The 24,389-nt window shown below is 36.5% G+C and overlaps 1 protein-coding gene across 2 annotated transcripts in view; it reads left to right on the forward strand.

The window, feature by feature from the left end:
* The window catches only part of ifih1 (interferon induced with helicase C domain 1), a 751,550-nt gene that overhangs the window by 686,177 nt on the left and 40,984 nt on the right, over positions 1–24,389 (forward strand). The window contains 3 exon segments of one of the 2 annotated variants that reach the window (NM_001308563.1): positions 3,680–3,856; positions 7,172–7,246; positions 23,159–23,352. The exons of the other annotated variant lie outside the window; for it this stretch is intronic. Of the exon segments in view, the coding sequence (NP_001295492.1) occupies positions 3,680–3,856; positions 7,172–7,246; positions 23,159–23,352 (446 nt within the window). 2 annotated transcript variants of the gene reach the window in all.

The following is a 24,389-nucleotide window of genomic DNA, read 5'->3' on the forward strand; positions in this document are numbered from 1 at the left end:
GGCACATGGTCCGCTTAAACCCCACTCCAGTCACATCAGTCTGTGCCAGTCTGTATCTACCTATAATATATATAAGATGCAGGCTGTAGCTAGGTAGGCGGCAGGCTGCAGATAGGTAGCTAAGTGGCAGGCAGGGGCGGGAACAGCTTACCTTGGTTCTGGCCGGCGCGAGTTCCCTCCTTACACTTCCTGCCCATCACAGCGTCTAACAAAGGGGCGGGGTGCGTGGAGACGTTGTTTACACGGCGGGCGGGGAATGCCAGTGACCGCTGTGTACGGATAGAATCAGCGGAGCGGGGAGCGCTCTCTCTCCCCGCTCCGCTGATTCTGTCAGTGTACAGCGGTCGGCGCGGGCCACAAAATATTGCACTGAGGGCCGCAAATGGCCCGCGGGCCGCGAGTTTGAGACCCCTGGTTTAGATGCATGTCACTGATGAGAAGATGACGGATGTTTACTGTATGATGATCGAAATGGCCCTAAACACCCAGCAGGCACAAGATGTCAACATGATGTCAGAATTAAGCTGTACCCCAGTGTCATGGGGATGGAAAATCATGGAAGTGTCAGATTTGATGCCAAAATGACGTTGGTTTAAGATGTTTGCTTGACATTAGGTTGTATTGGAAAGTGACCAAAATCCAAAGTCAACCAAATATCAACGTCATTTGATGTTGTTATTGAATAATTAACGTTGTCCTTAGAAGCTGGCTAGACATTGATTTTTGGTCACCTGACATCACAACTTAAATCTAACCTAATGTTAATGTCTTATGATGTTGTGTGCATGCTGGGCAACAAGTCGATGCACTACAGAATGTTACGTTTACACACACATGCACAAATTACATGGAAACGCATCAGCTTTTAAAAGCGTAATACTCACTACTCTTGAGTAGTTTTGAAAGGGCTACTTTTTACTCCTACTTAATATTCATAGAAATATACACTAGATATCGCATAGGGACCCTAAGCATGCGTCAATAGCGCCGCCACATTGGTACAGTGCTCCCAGGACAAATGTCATTCAACCGCACTAGTCAACACAGTGTTATTACGTGAAGATGCGGGACTTTAGTGCTGTCTACGGGTGTAGTAACGAGCAAACAAAGAAAACAAAGCACAAAGGCAGAACATTTCATAGGTAAGATTAAGTTTTTACGTTTTTGTATGCTCTGAACTTTTGTGCTAATGAGGTAACGTTATTGATGATACAGTCACTTACTGCATTCACTATAAGACAAAGAAGCTCCCACTCGCACTAAACACTCGGCTTATGCTAGTTTTGTTGAATAAAATCAGCAAACAATGCAAAAGAAATATGACAAAGAGATGCTGCGGTGCCAGAAACTTGTATTATTGTCGGCTAACGTTAGTGAAAGAGTCGTTCGGGGGATTCATTCACAAACGAATTGCTCCCTCCGTCAGTATGAGAAGTGAAAGCAGGAGAGGAGCTGTGTTTCAGGACATGATTAGATCAGATTTAACAGGGAGGGTGAATAGTACATTTCTGTACACACAAACACGAGCTTTTTGTCAGGAATGCCCGTGCGGTCACTGATCCATCAATGTAGAAAAGTGATGTAAAATTATAATTTTCGTAATTAGAAAAAAAAATTACATACTAACATCCAGTAAAACTCCCGATCATAGATATATGTGTATATGTGTATATCTCTGGCTTTGGATGGCCACAGTCCTCCATTGTACATTGGTCTCGCATTCATTTCAAAGGAGCCGCTACCCTGTAGCAAGATGACGGCACTATTGACGCATTCTGTCCAATAGACAACAATAGGCCAGGCGACATCTAGTGTATATATCTATGCTTAATATTTAGGAATATTTTACTAAATATTATAGTAAATATTATAGTAATATTTACCACAGATACTTTTACTCTACTTGCACTACATTTTTAGACAAGTAATAGTATTTTTACTTGAGTAAGAGTTTTTAATACTCTTTCCACCACTGATTACATTATAGTCCTTTAGCAGACGCTTTAGTCCAAAGCGACTTACTATTAAACAGAAATTGGGGGAAAAAATAATTCAGGGGGAGAGCTAATAATTCTGACTTCAACTGTATATATTTGGGAGTATGGCACCTAAAAACTTTTGAAATTTTATTTAAGGTTTACAAAGCAAATCTAATTAAATTTACTTCTTTGGTAAACAAAGTAAGCATCTCATATCAAATATCTACTACTTTAAAAACAGTATTGTAAAGAAAATATTTGAATAAACATTTTGATATTAGTTAATAATATCACTGAAATTAAAATAAAAACTGAATAAAAATACATTTACACACATTCACATAATTAAACTCAATGGTGGGCTAAACAAATTTTGTGGATATTTCTATTGCACAAAATCAATGTGGGCCTACGCATGAACATCAGGGGTTCGTTCCTCGTACCTCGCTTAAATGATCTAAGATGATTTAGCAGATCCTGGATCTTTTAATCTTGACAACTGATCTCTCGCTAATTTGGTTCTTCAAACAAGTTCGAAAATCAGATTAGAATGTCTGGATAAACTGATCTGAGATCGCTGCGTGTGTTGTGAAGGACAGATCTATCAATCCTCGAAATCATGATCAGCAATGCAACGATTGGCTGACGGCACAGCAGCGTAATGACATCATTTGATTAATATTCAATTATCCATGTGAGCAAAATTACATCAAATTAGCAGTAAACGGCTTGTTAAATATGACACCCAGTAACCTTTCACATTTGTTGTGAGCTGCACGCTTTACACTTTCATGTGTCAAGAGTATTCATCATGTATTTCAATGCAAATCAATATATTTAGTTCTACATTTAGAAAAGATTTTCTTTATTATAGTAGCTGTTTTTTTTTAATCTGTGTAAAAAATAACTGGTTGTTTCCAAAAGCATTTTGATATTGGTAAAGGCGTCTGCAACTTTTGTGAAGCATTAAATCACTGGCATATTAACTATTAAAACATGTTTATGACTGCATAAATGTATTATTGCTTTAAAAAAAAAAAAGTCACATATTCTGCATTTCTATTATACACTAATTGTACTAAAGCGATCTAAAAAAGTTCATATCAATAAGTTTTCTCTTTGCACCACCAGGTGGCAGTCTTTGTATTTTCATTTCGAGGGTGCAGATTGCATAAGTTTTATTAATATGTATAACATTATTTATTTTATTAATGACTATAACTTTATATATATAGTTAAAAAATATTTACTATTTTCCCAAGCGTATATAACTACTACTGTAAGAAAATATCAGAACTCGGTACATACTTTTTGTATTATCTTTGCTTGAACTGAGCCGATCTAATCCTGTTTATATGAATTGAACCTGCTCCCGATCAGGTTTGACCTAGCAGATCTGTTGCCGTGACAACAACTCTCGGATCAGCTTTGAAGAACGAAACGATCCTGGATCGTGTCAAATCGTCAATATCCAAATCCAGCTAACGGAGTAATCCACGTACGAAGAACGGACCCCAGATTACACACTGATCATGCTTTTGTCATAACAAAAACATTATCAAGTCATTTGAGAAAACACTTCAAAAACACTGCACATCACAGATATACTGTTTGATTCTGACCCAAATCGTGTGTAGCTTGTCTCATGTTTGCCTAGGATCTTGAGCTGACATTGATCACCTGTGTACTGTGTGTTTCAGAGGGGATGTCTGTGGACTCGTCGGATGCTCAGGCTGAAGTGAAGGACACCGGTGCAGTCAGAAGAAACTCAATGTCTTCTCCTCCTCCGTCTTTCACCCCCAACAGCTCTCTTCAGTCAGAGGATCTGGACGACAGTGTGGACAGCAGCCTCCTGGGTGTGGATGCTGGAAATCAAGGTGAAACATCTCAATTATCTGGAGGTTCCCACACTCTTAAGGCTGATTTATACTTCTGCGTCAAACACCGGCGTATGCTACGGCGCTGACGCATAGCCCTTCGCCGTGGCCATCAGCGTCGCTGACGTGCACCTCTCAAAAATTGTAACTTCACGTCGTAACGACGCGTAGCGCAAGCTCTGTGATTGGTCGGCTTGGTAGCGCTGACGAGTCTGGGCGGGACCGAGAGCCGCGCAAATGGCGCGAGCTGGACGCGAGCCCAATGGAGCGATTGTTTACAAGTGTGGAGTCCCGTGAAGGAGCTCCTGATGGAAAGTTTTGTTTTGTGTTTACCTGATAGTTAAAGTTGTTGTACGTCTGCCAGTTCCTGCCTCAAAATGAGCGAGTTTGAGCCACTTGTGCATCCAAGAAGTGTTCAGGAAAAGCAAAACAGCAGAGAAGAAACTCGACACAGAGGAACATTTACACCTCACTGCCAACTAGTGTTTCGGAAGTTTTAATTTAGACCGACAGAGACAGCGTGCAGAAGTATAAATGCACAGCTACGCGCGTTGCATGCGCCATGGGTCACGCCGGTCACTTGACGCAGAAGTATAAATCAGGCTTTAGTCAAACATAAAAATGCCTGATTTTCACTAACTAAAAATCAGAATTTTCATGGCCTGTAATTAAGGAAAAAACAAGACACTGTTGTTTTTAACATAATATTAAAGTAGTTTAAACTTGAATTGAATTTAGTATCCATTATAAGAGCAAAAATGGATTATTTACCTCAGATTTTGACAAGAAAGAATCAAGAGCAGCCAGTATAAGAGTGAAGTAGGGCTGCGAAAAACAACAACTTACAATGCAATATTATTTTGTTGGTTTTCAGATACATATTGCAATATTGAGAATAATTCCACAAGATTAAATGAATAGCTCTATTTTCAAAGAATTGATCATTTTAGATTAGGGATGTAAAAAATACCAATTTTTTTTCAATATTACCGTAATCACATGACTCAATAAAACTATAGGTCTTCTAAGAAAAGTTTTCTCAGGCGAATGAAGCGAACGGGAGGGAGCGAGAACTACGATTCCCATCAGCTTAGGCAAGGCCATCATCCTTTGTGGTCTGTTGTCACTACAGATCCAGTAATGCGGAAATGGAGTGTGCTGCTAGTAGCGGGGATGAAAAAGAGCTGGAAATGACCGAACCTAAAGTGGGTTTTAAATCGGATGCGTGGAAGCATTTAGGTTTCTTTCTAAAAAGTTAAGAGAAAGGAGAAAAGGTGACAGACAAAGAAACAACAGGCACTGCCGGACTGTGGTGAAATACAAGTCGGGGAATACGACTAATAACAGTCATGGGGACTGCAGAACACAGCACACTGCTCAGATTGATGCAGACATTGACTTGTACCGCAAAGAGACCTCTATCTCACTCATTGTCCTCTCAAGTGGTGGAAAGACAATGCACAACGTTACCCCCTGCTGTCAACCTCGGCTAAATCATATCTCTCTGTCCCAGAAACCTCAGTCCCAAATGAGAGGTTTTTTTTCTGTTGCAAAGGACATTGTAAATGATCAGTGATCCCAGCTTTTACCAGATGATATTCATATGATAATTTTCCTTTAAAAAAACCCATCTCTATCTAAGTGAGTAAGTGATTAAATGTTGAATGTGATGAGTTTTCGAAAATACTAAATTGAAACTTTATTTTTTTTACATGGTTTAATAATTTTTGTTATTAAAATTGAAAAATTGAAGTTCCTCTTTCAAAGCTTACAGATAGATGGCTAATTTGTATGTCATTGACATGTTCAGTGCTAAGGTAAATAAACACTTTTGGCACTTTTTTTTCGAGTCTTTTCATTAGTTTTGTTTTTCCTGTAAATGATTCAATAAATACCGTACCGTGCCATTCATACCGAGGTATTACCATACCGTGAAATTCTGATACCGTTACATCCCTATTTTGGATAGATTGGGTTGGTTTTGTAGGGGTGTGCATCTGCATAAAATATAATAAACCAATCACAGGCCTGAATAAATACAGCAGAGCAAACATACATATGAAATAAAGAGTGCTTCCTGTTTTTCTGGAAGTCTAGCTGGATTGGAATATATAGAACCTCAATAACAAAATGTAAAATAACTCTATAAAGTGCAGGGTTCTTGCACCATTTTAAAAGTAAAATTTAATGCTTTTTAAGACCTCAACAAGCATAATTTAAGACCCAAAAATGTTATAATTTCTTTGGAATAGGCTACTCATTTTAATGTTCTCGTTAGATTTAAATAAATTGTGCCTCGTCACAGTATGGATAACCCACAGTACCTGCCTTTTGGGTGTCTGGTGGTGAAATGAAACTGTTATAGCTGACTGTGAGAGGGCGTCTGAACTAAAGCTGTAATCAGGATATAAAAGTTAGGCCCGATAGAGCCCGAACCCGACAAGTACATTTTGAATGACAGCTTTATAAAAGCCCGAACCCGTTTATATCCCAACATTATCCAAATGTGCACAGGCACACAGCTCTTTTGTCTTTTTTCATGTATGAGTTGTTTATAAGGGTTAACATTACTTATTCATAACATAGGCTATAGGCCTAACATCATAAACTAGTAACATTGTTAGGTCGAGCTGCAAACAATGCAGGGGCTAACCTGGACCAGCTATGACAAGCTGCTGCAACGTCCCGCTGCTGCTTTCCTTCTTTCATGTGCGACTTGACGACTTTGAGCCCCATGGTCCCTAACGAAAAGGTCTTTTTGCAGAATTTACACATTGCCTCTTTGCCACGTCGTTAAGGTGCAGGTGCAGACCGACGTAAGCGTCTGTAGTACTCTGTAGCTGACCAACCGTAATAAGCTAATAAATCACGGAGACTGTCATTTCTGTCCTGTTTTACAAGTGCTACATCAATCAACTATTAGATGTTTTATGGTGGACCACTGTGCTTCCCTATCGTCAATAAGCAGACCGGCTGAAAATTTAATACCTACAGCTACTTTACGGTAAAATTTAAGACAATTTAAGACCTTAATTTCCCGGATTATAATTCAAGACATTTTAAGACTTTTTAAGGACCCGCGGGAACCCTGAAGTGTCTTTATTCTTTATAAAACTATTAACTATTAAACAAAACCAGTTTTAAACCGAGGTAAACATTGAACAATGGCACCTTTTCAACTCTATAACCATACCTTCTAAAACAATATGCGCACGCACACACTCACACACAGATGTGCAAAGGAGTGTGATAGATTAATGCCAGTGTTTCCAATGCGCAAATCCAACTAACTTCAGTATATATATTTACTTACAGGGGTGGAGATGTATGAAGACGGTGAAGAAAAGGAGGAGAAAGATCTCAAAGAAGATGAGGATGATGATTCATCAGGTATAGTAAGATGATGAATATCTGCAAAACATACAGGAGTCACTGCTCAGACAGAGTTAATAAGACAATGGGCTCTATTTTAACGGTCCATGCGCAGAGCGCAAAACGCAGGGCGCAAACGCTTTCAGGGCGTGTCAGGACGCGTTTTTGCTAATTTAAGGACGGGAAAATCTGCTTTGCGTCATGGCGCATGGTCTAAAAGGGTTGAGTTTATTTTCTTAATGAGTTATAGGTGTGTTTTGAGAATAAACCAATTAGAGTCTCATCTCCCATTCCCTTTAAGAGTCAGCTGCGTCGCGCCAAGAGCGCATTCGCTATTTACAGGAAGTCTAAGTGGAAAAAAATAGCATTTCACAAGCAAACAGTTAACAGTATTTTTAACAGAAAACTGTTAAACAGAGCATCTACTGCGTGATAATGAGAGATAATGGATCTACTTTCACATTCGCTCTTGGATAGGGAAACCTTTATGCACAGACATCAATTAGCCTATAAATAAATTATTTTGTTTGTTAAGCGCAAATATTCATTTCAAAACTATTTCTAAATTCAGTTCTAATTTCCAGCAAACAAATAAATGAACAATAACAAAATGTGCTCAAAATCCTGAATTATATCCTAAAACACATGCTGCCATGCCCCATATGGTCTGAAACCTGCAGGTGGGCAAATCTAAGCTTGTTTTTAATCAAACAAATATAAATATGGATATAATAAATAATACTGCTAATAATAATAACATTATACAAAAGCAAATTGTTATGAATGAACTGAAAAAGCCTCCCGAGATGAAGAAGGCATAAAAGCAGTGATTTTTCATATTTATGTAGGCTAGAAAATAATATGTTTTGTAATATTTTAATCCTTTATATTTATATCCTATATCTATTCTTATTATATCCTATATATATCCTTAATATTTATTTTTTTTCATACGTAAAGATATTTGCCTATTGCTCTCTTGTGCGTATTAAGCAGTGTGTAAGCGAGACGCAACTCTGCGCCGGAGTTTAGACCAGGTTAGTTTTGGTCTAATGAAAAATCTATTATAGTTTCTCAAAATAGCAACGCGCCAGCGGTCCACCTCAGAACGCCTTTCTTTTTAGACCAGGACTCCTATGGGCGCACAAATGAGCGCTAATGCATTTGCTATTTAAAAGCCTAGCGCAACGCCTCAAAACGACTCTTGCGCCAATTTGAAACTACCAAAAGACTACTGCGCCGCGCCTTGCGCCACACTGCGCCGGGTGTATGATAGGGCCCAATAAGCTACACTATACATTACTGAAATCCTAAAGTATCTACTGTATCTATGCCAGAATCTGAGCTTGTTAAATTGATATTACATACAGTTGAAGTAAATATTATTGTCCAGATACTTTCAGAGTGCTTTTAAACAGAGATTTGTTTCAACACATTTTTAATAATTAGTGTTAATAGCAATTCTCTAATAACTGACTTCTTTTGTCTTTGCCATTTTGAAAGTGCATAATATTTTACTAGTTATTCTGCAAGACACAGTACTAGTATTCAGCTTAAAGTGAAATTGAAAGGCTTAATTGACCCATCGCTAAGCCACACCCAAAAACCGCCACCCAGCAATCTTGGCTTAGCAACCGTAGCTATGCGCAGGAGCTCTGTCAAGCTTGAGCGAGGGAAACAGGCCAGAGCGATGTGCGTATGAATTGTGCAAATCTGATACCCGGTATCCTTAAAGTTTGAACAGGGTAGTGGAATTGTTTACCTTTTTTAAAACCTAAAACCCAAATGCCAGCGTGGATCAAGCTCTGTCAGGAGCGCTGAAGGAGCAGAGTGAAGTTGTTTTTGTTTTCGATATTCCTGACACATTAGGTGATAGACAGACGGCAATAACTCACACACCTCTTGCCTAACTGATCTTAACTGTGTTTCCTACAAAAATACAAAGCAGGTTCTGTTACCCAGCTGTTTTTTTTTTTTTTTTTGCTCGATATTATGAGCGCTGCTCCGTTTACGCCTTCGTCATAGTAGGCATACTATTAGCAATAATATTTCCATCTGTTTCAAGCTACGGATATTTGAAATTACATATCAACAGAACAAAACCGAGATATGATCCCAATCTGAGCACTTGTGATCAATATACTTCATCCGCAGCTGTTTTTGAGTCATTTATAAGCCTCAATGTCCATACATATGTCAGAGCTACAATTCACTGATGTTTTTGTCAGTTATTCTGAGATTTAGTCATTGGTGACGATGTTATAGCGCAGGGGTCACCAATCTCGGTCCTGGAGGGCCGGTGTCCCTGCAGGTTTTAGCTCCAACTTGCCTCAACACACCTGCCTGGGTGTTTCAAGTATTCCTTGTAAAACCTTGATTAGCTTGTTCAGGTGTGTTTGATTAGGGTTGGAGCTAAAATCTGCAGGACACCCGCCCTCCAGGAACAAGTTTGGTGACCCCTGTTATAGCGGATTAGTGTCTGCTTTTATATTTGCTGTCTTGATTAATTATTGCTGGTAGGGAAATCTGTTCACTTTTGCTATTTATGCTTTAACTTGCATTTCAATTTATTAGTTTCTTCCACTTAACGGCAAATTAGAATAGAAACTGGATAAAGAGCACACAAACATACGTACAGACAGTGATAAGTGTTTATTGTTGTGGGTCAATGATGCTAATATTCGGCACCAATCCATCAATTTCCCCTTTCTGGCTGCTCTTTCTATGAATGAAGGATGTAGAAGCACTGTCCATGCATGTTTCCCCGTCGGTTAGTAGCGCTATATTTCATTGCACAACAATTAATCTATCAGGCTATTTGGCTAAAAAAAGAGAAATCATGGTTTAATTAGTTATTATTAGATTATTTTTAGATTTCACCTCTCCTGCTGAGCATGAACTTAGCTGTTGAATGGTCAACGTATGAGGCAGCTAGGCTAACTTAGCTTCAATTTTGATTCGGTTATTTTCTAATCGTTGCCCATTATGTCGTGAATATACCCCTGTAATGCATACTGTAGCCCTTTTTTGTCTGGATTTCTCAGATATCTCATCTGTTCGTCAAAAAACGACTAATTATATCCCTGGGAATGTCTGACACCAGCGCATACACATTGTGATAGAAATTGCAGGCACTAAAGATTGACAAGCATAGCAACAGTAACTAAGGAGGGCGGGGCTTAGCAAAAGGGTAAATTGTGGGGTAATTAGACATGTGGTTTGTTCGCTAGCCAGTTGAAAAGTATATATATTTATTAGGGGGTAATAATTCAAAGAATAATAATAATAAATAATTAGGAATGCAATGATACCAGTACCTGTGCTCATGTAAATGTACTTGTACTTATGAAAACACTGATACTCAAGGATGTAAATGACTGAACGTTTCAGTACAAATTCAACCTCAGCAGTGTGCTAATATTTCAAAATTAATGATGACAGTCCATACATGGGAAACTGTAGACTTTCCTCTGCAAAAATATTAGGAGGGGGTAGGTCTGTGCAGAATATCGAGTTCTGGGGATGTAACGATATTATTCCCCAACGCGATGCGGGACTATCCAATATCTTTCATCTCGATATGGTTCGAGGCCACTCCTGCGCGAAACAGACCCCTCACACGAGCTCCACTTTCCATAGGCAAATTAATGATTCACACCTTAAGTTGTATAAAAGATTTGTTAAAAATGAACGAATCGTTAAAGAACGACCCATCACTACACGCGACTGTGTCACTAGGGTCTTTTAGGAATGCTCATGCTCTCCGGTCCTCCATGACCACCACAGCATCTGCTCAGAATACGGCCTGGTCCGGGATTATGGATACCTTGGCATCAACCAACACATTAAACAAGACTATAATAATAATTCAAGTTGTTAGAATTAACCTTGCTATATCTTTAAACTGCACATGCAATGATTTAATGTCCAGTTTATTGTCTAAGATGAAAATGAGGCATCAAATCTCTTCACACTTTGACGTTACATCTAGCTTGTGGTTAAAATTATTTTGTACGATACTGTACATATAATGACCCATAATCTAGCCTTTGTCTGAGACATGTTCCTGCTAGCAATTAACTGTCAGGAAATGATGTTCATAGAGTTATTATTATAAAGCGCATGAAAAAGAAAGGCATAGTTGTGTGCATCGGTCAGGGTCTCTGTGGTTTTGCTAGAGCTCCACATGTGAGACTTTGCCCTCGAGCGCACAAAGTTCACCAGCTCCTTCTCCCCCAAAAAAGTGCTAAATCACGTCACATCCAGAGAATATTTCCACTCGGAGACACTTTTCCAGACCGAAGCCTGCTGGCGGCATATTGAAGTGATCAAGAACGGGTCAGGTCACAGTCTGCGGGAGGGAGAGAGGAAATGTGCTTAAAATGAGGAAAGGCACATTTCAATTTCTGTAAAACACAAACATTGTTTTCATAATGAATTATTGCTCTACAGAGACAGGAGACCTTAGAGGAGAAAAAAATAATAATTAAAAGGCAGTATTTTGGAAACATTTAAAATTTGAATATATAGTATATAATGCATCTATTTACATACAACAACCATTCTTGTCTTAGAACAATCTGAAAACTGAAAATATGTTACATCGGGTTCTTTTTGCAAATCTGAAAAACATTACTTAAGGTACGTTATTATGAATCTGAAATACGTTACTCAAGGTTAATACATTACTTGTGGTACATTTTTGTTATGTTTTGTAATTGTTACTTAGCGTATGTTATCAAAAACCCGAATCAAAAACATGATACTTAGGGTATGTTTTATGCGAATCTGAAATGCGTTACTTAGGGTACATTTTTGTGAATCTGAAAATTGTTACTTAGCGAACGTTTTTGCAAAAATGTTATTTTTACTTAGCGTACATTTTTGCGAATCTGAAATATGTTACTTAGGGTACGTTTTTTGTGAATCTCGAAAATGTTACTTAGCGTACGTTTTTGTGAATCTGAAAATTGTAATTTAGTGTACGTTATTGCATATCTGAAATATGTTACTTAGGGTACGTTTTTGCGAATTTTAAAATTGCTACTTAGCCTACGTTTTTGTGAATCTGAAATACGTTATTCAGGTTTTTTTCGAGAATATGAAACGTTACTTTGAGTATTTCTTGCAAATCTGAAATACATAAAGATTTTTTTTGCAAATCTGAAATACAAAACTTAAGGGTTATATTTGCAAATCTGAAATATGTTACTTAGAGTATATTTTTGCAAATCTGAAAATTCTTACCTAGGGTATGTGCTTTGTGAATGTGCTGTGTGAATCTGAAATACGTTTTATAGGGTCTGTTTTTGCAAATCTGAAATACGTTACTTTATATATTTATATATATTTCTGCAAATCTGAAAAATATGTCTTAGGGTCTGTGTTTTGTGAATTCAATATTTATAAATTAGGGTGTGTCTTTGTGAATCTGAAAAACTTTTATAGGGTGTTTTTGCAAATCTGAAATATGCTACTATAGGGTAAGTTTTAGTCAATCTGAAATACGCTACACTTTGGGTACATTTTTGCAAATCTGAAACATTATTTAGGGATGTTTTTTGCGAATCTGAAATACGTTATTTTGGGTCAGATTTTGCAAACCCTAAATGTGTTATACGTTGGGTACATTTTTGCATGATCAAAGTTTGTTACTTAGTGTACCTTTTTGCGAATCTGAAATTTTTTCTCTTAGGGCCCGTTTTTATGAATCTGGAATATGTGATGTAGGGTTTATTTTTGCTATCTGAAATATTCCAAAAACGTACCCCAAGTTATACATTTCAGATTTGCACATACAATGTTACTTAGTGTGTTTTTACAAATCTGAAATATGTTACTTAGGGTACGTTTTTGGAAATCTGAAATATGTCTCTTATTGTTGCATGTTTCAGATACACACATTTATAGAACATGTCCATGAGAAGACCGGGCTTGTCATACAGTTCACCTGACCAGCAAACCACTGACCTAAACCCTTCTTTAAACCCAACCAATAGTGTTTTAAAGCAAAAAAAAAAAAAGGAAAGTGCACTACTACCACAAAATTTTACATTGATTTTACATTCCTTTTGTCTTTATTTATTTGCATACCACATCTGTTTTGTGTTATGCGTTTAGTGTTGTGCAAAGAACTTCAATAAAAAATCCTTCATTCTTCGATAACTATTATTTACTAGAAAAGAAACAAAATACTGCCCCAAAAAGTTCATTTCAGCTAAAAACTACAGTCAAACATATGTTTAAGTACATTTTTGCGGTTTCACAAAAATGTAGCATGCAGCACATTTTTCCCATGAGTCTGTGTTCTGCGTTGTGTTAAACTGTTCAGGTGTTTAACAGCTGGGCCCTTCCCAGATACATGTGATATTCAACCGCATTTTAATTATCTGTTTAGTGCATTCTATCCCCCTGCCAAAAATGCTATTAGCTTAACAATCAGTGATGCCACACACTCATAAAGCGGCTCATCCAGATCCATGACTTCTCCAAGAATCTCAGACAATTATAAACACTCTAAGCTTCCTGTTATGTAAAAAATGAGCCGCACCGACCAGCGTCTATTCAGAAAACCACAATGGCAGATTTACAAGGCTGAAATTCACATGCACTGAGTTAAAACACAAGCTGTTTATTGAGTGTTTGAAAGAGGACTCCTGAAGCCCGGCAGCATTGAGAAAATGTGCCATATGAGGCTGAAGCACATGGAGAAATTAATATTGCACTCAATTTTTATTTTTATTTTTTATCTAGACATCAAGTTATCTAGTTATATCAATAATTCCTTACATTTATAGAGTGATTTTCTGGACACTCAAGGCGTTTTACACATTGGGGGAATCTCCTCATCCACATACAGTGTGCAGCATCCACCTGGATGATGCGACGGCAGCCATATTGCGCCAGACTGGCTTTATTTGCCAGACGTTAATAAAGATAAATTGGCCATTTCAAATAAACATATTTGTACTTAGGTAAACATAAATAAAGCATCTTAATTATCTCGGTGCTGAAAAAATGCGAGACAGTAGTCTGTAACGCGGATCGAGTGCTTTTATAAGATGACAAAAGCCCACATCTCCAATCACCAAAAACGGCTGCAAATCTTCAGCAATAAACTGCCGCACTGTCTTTGTTATTTTTACGTGTCTCTCTGAAGCAGTTGGGTATGTTTGCTTGAAAGATTCAGCGAGGGATTGTTGCTATTTGGGAGGACTTTATTACCTTCTCTGCTATCCTGCCTTCAGACAGTGATATTGCTGGGTGATGGTGCTGCAGATGTGCAGTCATGGATATACGTGTTAAACAATGCTTGCACACAGTTATTTTTTGTTCACCCTTTTTTCTTTTATGGGCATTATATTTACCGGCAAAACCGAAATGTCCTCACACCCCAGATTTAAAAGACGCTGGCGCTTTCTCGTACTGTTTCCTTACTTCGTCGACGCTTCCTTGTACTGTTGCCTCAGCCTCACTTCACCGCTCACCATGTTAAAGTGTGGAATGATGGTCAAGCGCCCCCTAACTTTAGAGCATAGTGATTGGATATTTACTCGCGGGGAGGAGTTTCCTCATCTCAGCTCATGGATTTTGAGGCACATAAAGTCAATTCGGGGAGATATAAAGCGCACATAAATTATTTAAACGCAAAACCAAAAGGCAAAATTCACAAGCGCGTATTGAACCGTGGAGGTCGTACTGTACAGTTCAATATTATATTGAGAACCATGGCATCCCTAGATTGTAATAATAACAATGTTAGATTTCTACATTTAGCGTTATTAGCAACAGGAGTTTTTGACTACTGAATATTTTACTTTTCTTACTTTTATTCAGCTGATCATTTCATTTAATTTTTTAAATGAAATTACAGCTTACAAGTTCTGTTTGTTAAAACCAAAAGTTTCCTGCAGTACTGTTTTTACTCATCCTCAAGTGCTTCTGTTTAAGTTTCTTTATTCTACTAAACACAAAAGAAGTTATTTTGAAGAAAGTAGAAAGCCTGTAACCCTTAACATCAATGGTATTTATTTTTCCTATGAAAGTCAATGGTAGGTTTCCAGCATTCTTCAAAATGTCTGCTTTTGTGTTCAACAGATTAAAGAAACTCAAAGTGCGAATAAATGATGACAGTTTTCATTTTTGGATGATCTACCCCTTTAAGTAGAAACATCTCAGACAAAACCTTGAATAATTTCAGAACACAACTGAGAAATCCATTAATCCATCAACTCCTTTGAGCAAAGATATTTCACTCTGGGGAATCTGATTTGTTGCGTGCTTGTTTCCTCCTCGTGTAATGAATTAATAAACTAAAAGCCGTTTCATAAATCAGACAGTCAGGTTGGAAAGTCTGCAAGCTTGACTTCATACTGACTGATAAATTCAAATGATTCACAATGTAGTGCATTCCTCTTGCTATTTATCATAGTTTTGTATGGGGGTCGCTTATTAATTTTGCCTCACTATAGTATGTTGTTGATGAATGATGATATAGTTCAAGCTCTGCCATTAAAATGCCGCTTTCCAAGTGCTTGCGTGTCTTTCAAAAGCATATAAATGAGGGAGTCTGTAGATAAAAATGAAAAATAAAGGATGCATGGAGTTCAGTAGATGTTCAGAACTATCAGATGGATTTGGCAAGAGAAAGTGAAGTTAGACTATTATATATTATTGAGTATATGCACTGATGAATGCAGTGCTTTCAGTCTTGAGGTCAGTTTGTAAAGTTTTCAGCTTTTGTCTGTGGTGAATGTTTTTATATTCTTATACAAATGTAATTCTTTCAGATTTTTATTAAATCAGAGACCAATGTATCTTCAATTATCACAAGGGTTTGCTTTTTTCCACAATATTTGATTGACAAACACACTTACACTGAAAATACTTGAATGAATAGTACAAAATAATTGCCAATACAGCACAAAAAAAAAAAAAAATATTTAAAAAAAATAGTTAGGTTATTATATTTAGGTTAATTAGGCAAGTCATTGGATAAAAATAGTTTGTTCTGTAGCCAGAAAAAAATAAATAAATAAAATAAAATAAAAACAAATAAATACATGAATAACAAATAAAAAATAAATAAATTGATAAAAATTTTAATAAAAATTATAACAAAAAATAATAAATAAAAATAAATAAATAACAAATACGTAATAAAAATAAATATAACCCAAAATAAAATAAATAAATAAATACAATTAATAATTGATAATATAGTCTGATAATATTTTTTCCTCTGGAGAAAGTCTTTTCTCTTATTTCGGCTAGAATAAAAGCAGTTTTTAATTTTTTTAAAAACATTTTTAGGTCAATATTATTAGCTACTTTAGACTAACTTTTTCCTGATAGTCTACAGAACAAATCATCATTATACAATAACTTGCCTAATTACCTTAACCTGCCTAGTTAACCCAATTAACCTAGTTAAGCCTTTAAATGTCACTTTAAGCTGTATAGAAGTGTCTTGAAAAATATCTAGTCAAATATTATTTACTGCCATGAGATGTTAGAAGTGAGTCATTAAAATATTATGTTCAGTAATGAGAATTTTTTGAGAAAGAGCTTAGTTATTATAAAAACAAAGGTCATCTTGGAGAGAAGTTTATATAATAATTACACATAAATATTTCTAATTTCACTGATTTTTATTAGATTTCCTTCGTTATCGATTTTGTTTTATATACGCACTTATCTACATTCTGCAATTTTAAGTAAAATAATACTTGTGCAATAATTGAAGATAGCCATGTCATTATGTAAAATAATGTAAGATACAGTATAACTTATATATATGTATATATATATATATATATATATATATATATATATATATATATATATATATATATATATATATATATATATATATATTTATATATATATATATACATATACATATATACATATATATATACATATATATATATATATATATATACATATATATATATATATATATATATATATATATATATACATATATATATATATATACATATATATATATATATATATATATATATATATATATATATATACATATATATATATATACATATATATATATATATATATACATACATATATATATACATATATATATATATATATATATATATATATATATATATATATATATATATATATATATATATATATATATATACATATATATACATACATATATATATATATATATATATATATATATATATATATATATATATACATACATACATATATATATATATATATATATATATATATATATACATACATACATATATATATATATATATATATATATATATATATATATATATATATATATATATATATATATATATATATAGTTGAAGTCAGAATTATTAGCCCCCATTGAATTTTTGTTTTCTTTTGTAAATATTTCGCAAATGATGTTTAACAGAGCAAGGCAATTTTTCAGAGTATGTCTGATAATATATTTTCTTCTGGAGAGTCTTATTTGTTTTATTTTTTTATTATTTACTGTCATCATGGCAAAGATAAATTAAATCAGTTATTAGAGATGAGTTATTAAAACTATTATGATAAGAAATGTGTTAAAACAATCTTCTCCCCGTTAAACAGAAATTGGGGAAAAAAAAGAAACAAGGGGCTAATAATTCAGGGGGGCTCATAATTCTGACCTCGACTGTATATATTCTCTATGTTACCCTTAAAAAGAAAAAAAAAAGAACAGGAAACATTACAAGTTGCTACATGAGGACTTCAGCTATTGCAGTTCACATACTGAAATAATCAGAGCAGACGCTGGCAGGGAAAGCACTGCAACTGCAAACTGCTGGAAACCTAAACTTGCAGCTAAATTAAAAACTGGACAGATAATGCGGGCAGAATAAACAAATGTTTAATATTGGCAAAGAGGTCGAAATGAAGCACAGGGATCTGCTGTTTGGGGTAATTGCTCCTCCAGACCCAGCAGACTCTTTCTTTGTTTAACCCTGTTTGAATTCTGCCTTTCTCTGCAAACCACGTGCAGATGTGTAACTGGACACACACAGACCTGAGTGAGATTTCGGTGTTTGGATAGTGTGGAATTTCCACTTTAATTCATTCGATCAGTCTAAATACCACCAAGAGCTACAGGCTATTAAAAAATAATGTTTACATGACACATCCAGGTTGCATTTCATCCCATAAAGCCAAGAAAATGTGGAATGAAAAGTTTTTATCTGTATATATGTATTATTTATTACTGATTAATTTATTTGTAATTATTTTATGTTTTATTTTAATGATTATTATATTGAAAATCCTAAAATAAATTAATTATAATTGCATACAGACAGAGAAATATGTCAAATAAGATCACATTAAATATGCTATGGGCGACAAGGTAGTGCAGGAGGTAGCATTGTCACCTCACAGCAAGAAGGATGCTGGTTTGAGCCCCGGCTGTGTGGAGTTTGCATGTTCTCCCCATGTTGGCGTGGGTTTCCTCCGGGTGCTCCGATTTCCCCTAAAGTCCAAACACATGTGCTGTAGGTAAACTGTGTAAGCTAAATTGTCCGTAGTGTATGTGTGTATGTCCTGGTCCTCCAGCTTTGGGTTTAACAACCCATATATGGTGCGGCTAAATATCAAACTTCAAATGGCCCTGGGAGTAAGTAAATATGCTAAATGTGTATAAATATGCTAACAAAAAATAATAATTCAAATAAATTAATACATTTTGTGTGCATACACTATAAAATGTTAGGTGGTGTTAACCCAACAGTGGGTTAAATATGGACAAACCCATATTATGGGTTAATTTGTTTCAATTAATTTAAAATTTTAACCCACTGGCTTGGTTTTGCCCAAAATTACAACCCATCATTTATAGTGGATACGTTATACAGTTGAAGTCAGAATTATTCGCCCCCCTTTGATTTCTTTTTTACATATTTCCCAAATGATGTTGAACAGAGCAAGGAAATGTTCACAGTATGCCTGATAATATTTTTTCTTCTGGAGAAAGTCTTATTTGTTTTATTACAGCTAGAATAAAAGCAGTTTTTAATTTTTTAAACACCATTTTAAGGACAAAATTATTAGCCCCTTTAAGCTATTTTTTTTCGATAGTTTACAGAACAAACTACTGTTATACAATAACATGCCTAATTACCCTAACCTGCCTAACCTAATTAACCTACTTAAGCCTTTAAACGTCACTTTAAGCTGTATAGAAGTGTCTTAAAAAATCTAGTAAAATATTATTTACTGTCATCATGACAAAGATAAAATAAATCAGTCATTAGAGATACGTTTGTAGAAGTATTACGTTTAGAAATGAGGATACAAGATGTGCAGCACCTGAAGCTACGTATACTGGAAGCCTGTGCTGGCATTTCTCCTGTGGTGTTGCTAGCAGTGTGTGAAGAGAGGGAGAATAGGGCTGCATTGACAATCCAACACAATGGCAGCACATTGAACACCTTTTACAAGTGGTCAGAAACTTGTAAATAACTCATGAAAGATTAAAGTTACGTTAAAAAGAAAACTTGAAAAGTTTTCCCCCTCACATATACTAATGTGCCACAAACAGGACGTTAATATCACCAACCATTCCCATTTTATTAAAGTTTATCCATATAAATGGCCCACCCTGTACAATAACACAGGATAATCGGCAAATCCTGAGGAAATCTCTGTTAGAATAAATTAAAAAAATGCAAAAGCACTATGTAAAACATGTATTTACACAATAGGTACTGTAACCAGGCCCACACGGAATCTGCGTGCATGTCATTGATTCTCTTTATTTACTTGGGTAAATGTGTGTAAATTTAAATTCATTCAATTTTTAAATTTCAGTATAATTCATTCATTCATTTTCTTGTTGGTTTAGTCCCTTTATTAATCCGGGGTCGCCACAGCAGAATGAACCGGCAACTTATCCAGCACTTTTTTACGCAGCGGATGCCCTTCCAGCCGCAAACCATCTCTGGGAAACATTCACACACACATTCACACACACACACTCATACGGACAATTTAGCCTGCCCAATTCACCTGTACCGCATGTCTTTGGACTGTGGGGGAAACCGGAGCTCCTGGAGGAAACCCACGCGAACGCAGGGAGAACATGCAAACTCCACACACAAACGCTTACTGAGCCGAGGCTCGAACCAGCGACCTTCTTGCTGTGAGGCGACAGCACTACCTACAGCACCACTGCATCGCCATTTCAGTATATTTATTGTCTAATATGAAAATATGTATATGATTTATTTACAATACAGTTTGTACAGTAATATTTTTTGTCATTTAAGTAGACATATTATATAAGAGACTTGCTTTGTTTACCAAATCAACTGGATCTAGAGAGATTTGCATTGTATAAATTAAATAAAAGTTAAAAAGCTATTATTTTTTATTTCATATATTAAGGTTTTAGTTACGATACCAAAATCATTCTTCATAACTCCACAGATTTTCAACGAAATTCTCCCCAGAAATTGCAAAAAATTGTCTGCAGATTCTGTCTGGCCCTAATTGTAACTAATGACCAATTTCAGTGTAAGTGCATATTAGTTATGGCCCCTTAATATAAACCCTGCTAAAAAATCCAGCTTAAACCAGCCTAGGCTGGTTGGCTGGTTTTAGCTGGTCGACCAGGCTGGTTTTAGAGGGGTTTTGGCCATTTCCAGGCTGGTTTCCAGCCATTTCCAGCCTGGTCTTAGCTGGTCAGGCTGGAAAATGACCAGCTAAATCCAGCAAAAACCAGCTTGACCCTCTAAAACCAGCCTGGTTGACCAGCTAAAACCAGCCAACCAGCCTAGGCTGGTTTAAGCTGGATTTTTCAGCAGGGAAGTGGGAGGTTTTTATGATTTCTACATGTTCGTCAGAGGTTTTGTGTCTTAGGGCGTACTCACACTATGCTATCCAAACCGTGCCCAGGCCCGTTTCCTGGATCGTTTGAGAAGTGTGAGTGCTCTGAATCGGGCTCAGGCATGGTTCACTTGGCCGGCCCTGGCCCGGTTGGAAGAAGTGTGCCAGAACGCGGTTCTCGGGCTCAGGCGCGGTAGGCTTGTGTGTGAGTGTAAAATGCGCCAGAGCCCAAAACTGAAGACACGACATGACTTTTAAGGGACTATTTCATATGGATTATTAATCATTCTTACTGTTTAATGAACGCAAACTGTCGTAGGTTATTTAAGACGCAAACCGCTCACTGCACCACATCTGCACCTTCAGCAAACCTAAAAATACCTGCAGCATGAGGACTTAATGATTGTTTATGAGCGTCAAAAGTGGCTGATCTGTTTGGTGAAATATTTGACAGGGTGTCACCGCATATCAAACGACTTAAACCGATATAACTTAAGATATCTCCACTGTGCTGAGTGAAAGTGCTTACTGAACACAAAGCGTCGATGACTTAAGCGTGCCCAGGCCCAAATGTAATGTGAGTGCGGGCCGTCGGGGGAGACGGAAGGGGGGACAAGCATGCTTTGGACCAGTTCAAGGCAACTGTGCATAGTGTGAGTACGCGCTTACAGACATTCTGCATGAGCTTTAGAGAGTCCATAAAACACCAATGTTATTCTAACTAGCAGGAGATAAAGAAAACACAGCTTTAATTGCATTAATTAAACCTCCGTCTGCCCCACCGAAAGTCACACACACACACACACACACAGATGAATTATTAGCCCCTCAGTATATTACTTCCCCATTTCCTGAGAAGATTTCTTCAACACATTTCTAAACATAACAAGCTGCGTCCCAAATGGCACACTATACACTAATGCACTTACACACTCAACAGGATAGTATATGTATGTAGTGTTGTCCCAAATGGCACACTGTTTTTTTACTAAGCAGAAATTCAAACCGTTTCCCTGATGACGTTTGACGGTTGCAAAATCAGTGAAATAAACGACCGAATTATCAAATAATACCTGCCGTGAGTATAACCGCATTCACCATCGGGAGGCGCTATAATCACTCTCGTAGGAGAATTTTGCGTTCAACATCCAAAATAAATAAAGTTATTCAACATGTGCGTCCGAAAGCTCCGCCCCTTCCGCTACGTAAGCAAACCTGCGGTCGTTGAGTGCGTGAAGTGTCCATCATTACACACTTCATTTTAGCAGCTGAATGAGTGCATCATCCGGGTAATTAAAGTGCACTTATTATTTTTAGAGTTTTCAGTGTGAACACACTACTTACACTATTTATACTACAAAACGCCGTAGAATAGTGCATAAGTATGCGATTTGGGACGCATCTATTGTTTTTTTTTTTTTTACTTGTAATTTGTAGTAACTGATTTGTTTTATTTTTGCCATGATGACAGATTCTATGACCTGATATTTAACTTGATATTTTTCAAGATACTCAGCTTAAAGTGACATTTAAAGGCTTAACTAGGTTAATTAGGTTAGCTGGGCAGGTTAGGGTAATTAGTCAAATCATTTTATAACAATTTCCCAGAGATGGATTGGGGCTGGAAGGGCATCCGCCGCTTAAAAGTCTTGCTGGATAAGTTGGTGGTTCATTCTGCTGTGTCGACCCCGGATTAATAAAAGGACTAAGCTGACGAGAAAATGAATGAATGAATTATAGAGCGATGGTTTGTTCTGTAGACGATCAATTTAGCTTTAAGGGGCTAATAATTTTAACCTTAAAATGATTTTAAAAATTTTAAACTGCTTTTATTCTAGCCGAAAAAAACAAATAAGACTTTTCCAGAAGAAAGAATATTATCAGACATACTGTGAACATTGTTAAACATCATTTGGGAAAAATTTAAAAAAGAATACAAAATTCACAAGAGGGGTAATAATTTTGGTTTCAACTTAACACACACTACCTCCTCTGCACTGATGCTGAAGCCAATCACATACGCTCACTGGAGGATCACCATGTCTTTCCATCTCTCTTTTTCTCTCTTAGCAAGTAAGAGGGAAATTAAACTGCGGGACTATCAGATGGAGGTGGCCAGACCTGCTCTGGAGGAGAAGAACATCATTGTCTGCCTGCCCACCGGATCCGGGAAGACCAGGGTCGCAGTGTTTATCACCAAAGAGCATTTGGAGAGGAAGCAGCGGATGGGGCAGAAGGGGAAAGTGGTCGTCCTGGTCAACAAGGTGGTGCACTGACATCCATCTTCCACGCACGCGCACACACACACACACAAAGAAGAAGAAGAATTTGCCATTTACAAAAAAAAATTGATTAGATTAGACTTATGGCTGCATGATATTGGAAAAACTGACATTGCAATATTTAGTTTTTCTGAGCTATATACAGTGGGAATAATTTTCTTAGATTTTTCTCAGAGAACCTACTTCTAAAGGCAATGTTGACTTGACATTTTCCCTGGATGTTGGTAACAACCAAAGAATACTAATATTTTACAAATGAAGTTATGTGTAATAAAATGAAGTGACGCAGGGAAAAAGTGTTGAACACATGAAGAAAGGGAGGTGTAGAAAGGCAGTGAAAGCCCAGACAGCAGCTGAAATCTCTCAGCAGTTCTTCTGCTCAGTGTAAATGATGAATATCACCAACATGTACATTAAAGCTGGCTCACACTGTTTTTTTTTACAATCCTAAATGACTGTAGCATATCAGACTACACAAACATGGCATCCATGGCAGACTGTAAGATCAAAGCTGTCATGTTACACTAAACGACAATGAAGACGTGCCAAACACAGAAGAAAAATGCCCAAAGTTTGACGTCATCCATCCATGACTCTATCCCGCTTTCTCAAATGATTCCTCACACTTTAAACTTACATGTTGAACAAATATATTTTTGCTTATTGATATTAACATGAAACTCTGCTGAGGACTCTTCTGATGTGTAAGAAGGAACAACTTTAGAGCAATAAAATGAATCTCTTCCTATTAATATGTTTGAATAGATCAACACATTTTGTGTCTGCAAAAGAAAGCAGATATGAGATGATGATTTGAGGGTTTGCTGAAGCAGCAGAGACTTTCTGTCCTGCTGAATCATGTCTTGAAATGCAAAACTTTACCAACCTTGTTAAGACATCCACATCAGCAAACATGTGGTGCAAACCTTCAGCTCAGCACCTCAGGTTTTCTCTAAACGCTAGTGTCCTGTGGAGAAACAACAGACGAAATAAATAAATAAAAAATTACAAAAAATGCC

This window comes from Danio rerio, chromosome 9 (genome assembly GCF_052040795.2).
Source record: "Danio rerio strain M-AB ecotype USA chromosome 9, GRCz13ab, whole genome shotgun sequence".
NCBI classification, from domain to species: Eukaryota; Metazoa; Chordata; class Actinopteri; order Cypriniformes; family Danionidae; genus Danio; species Danio rerio.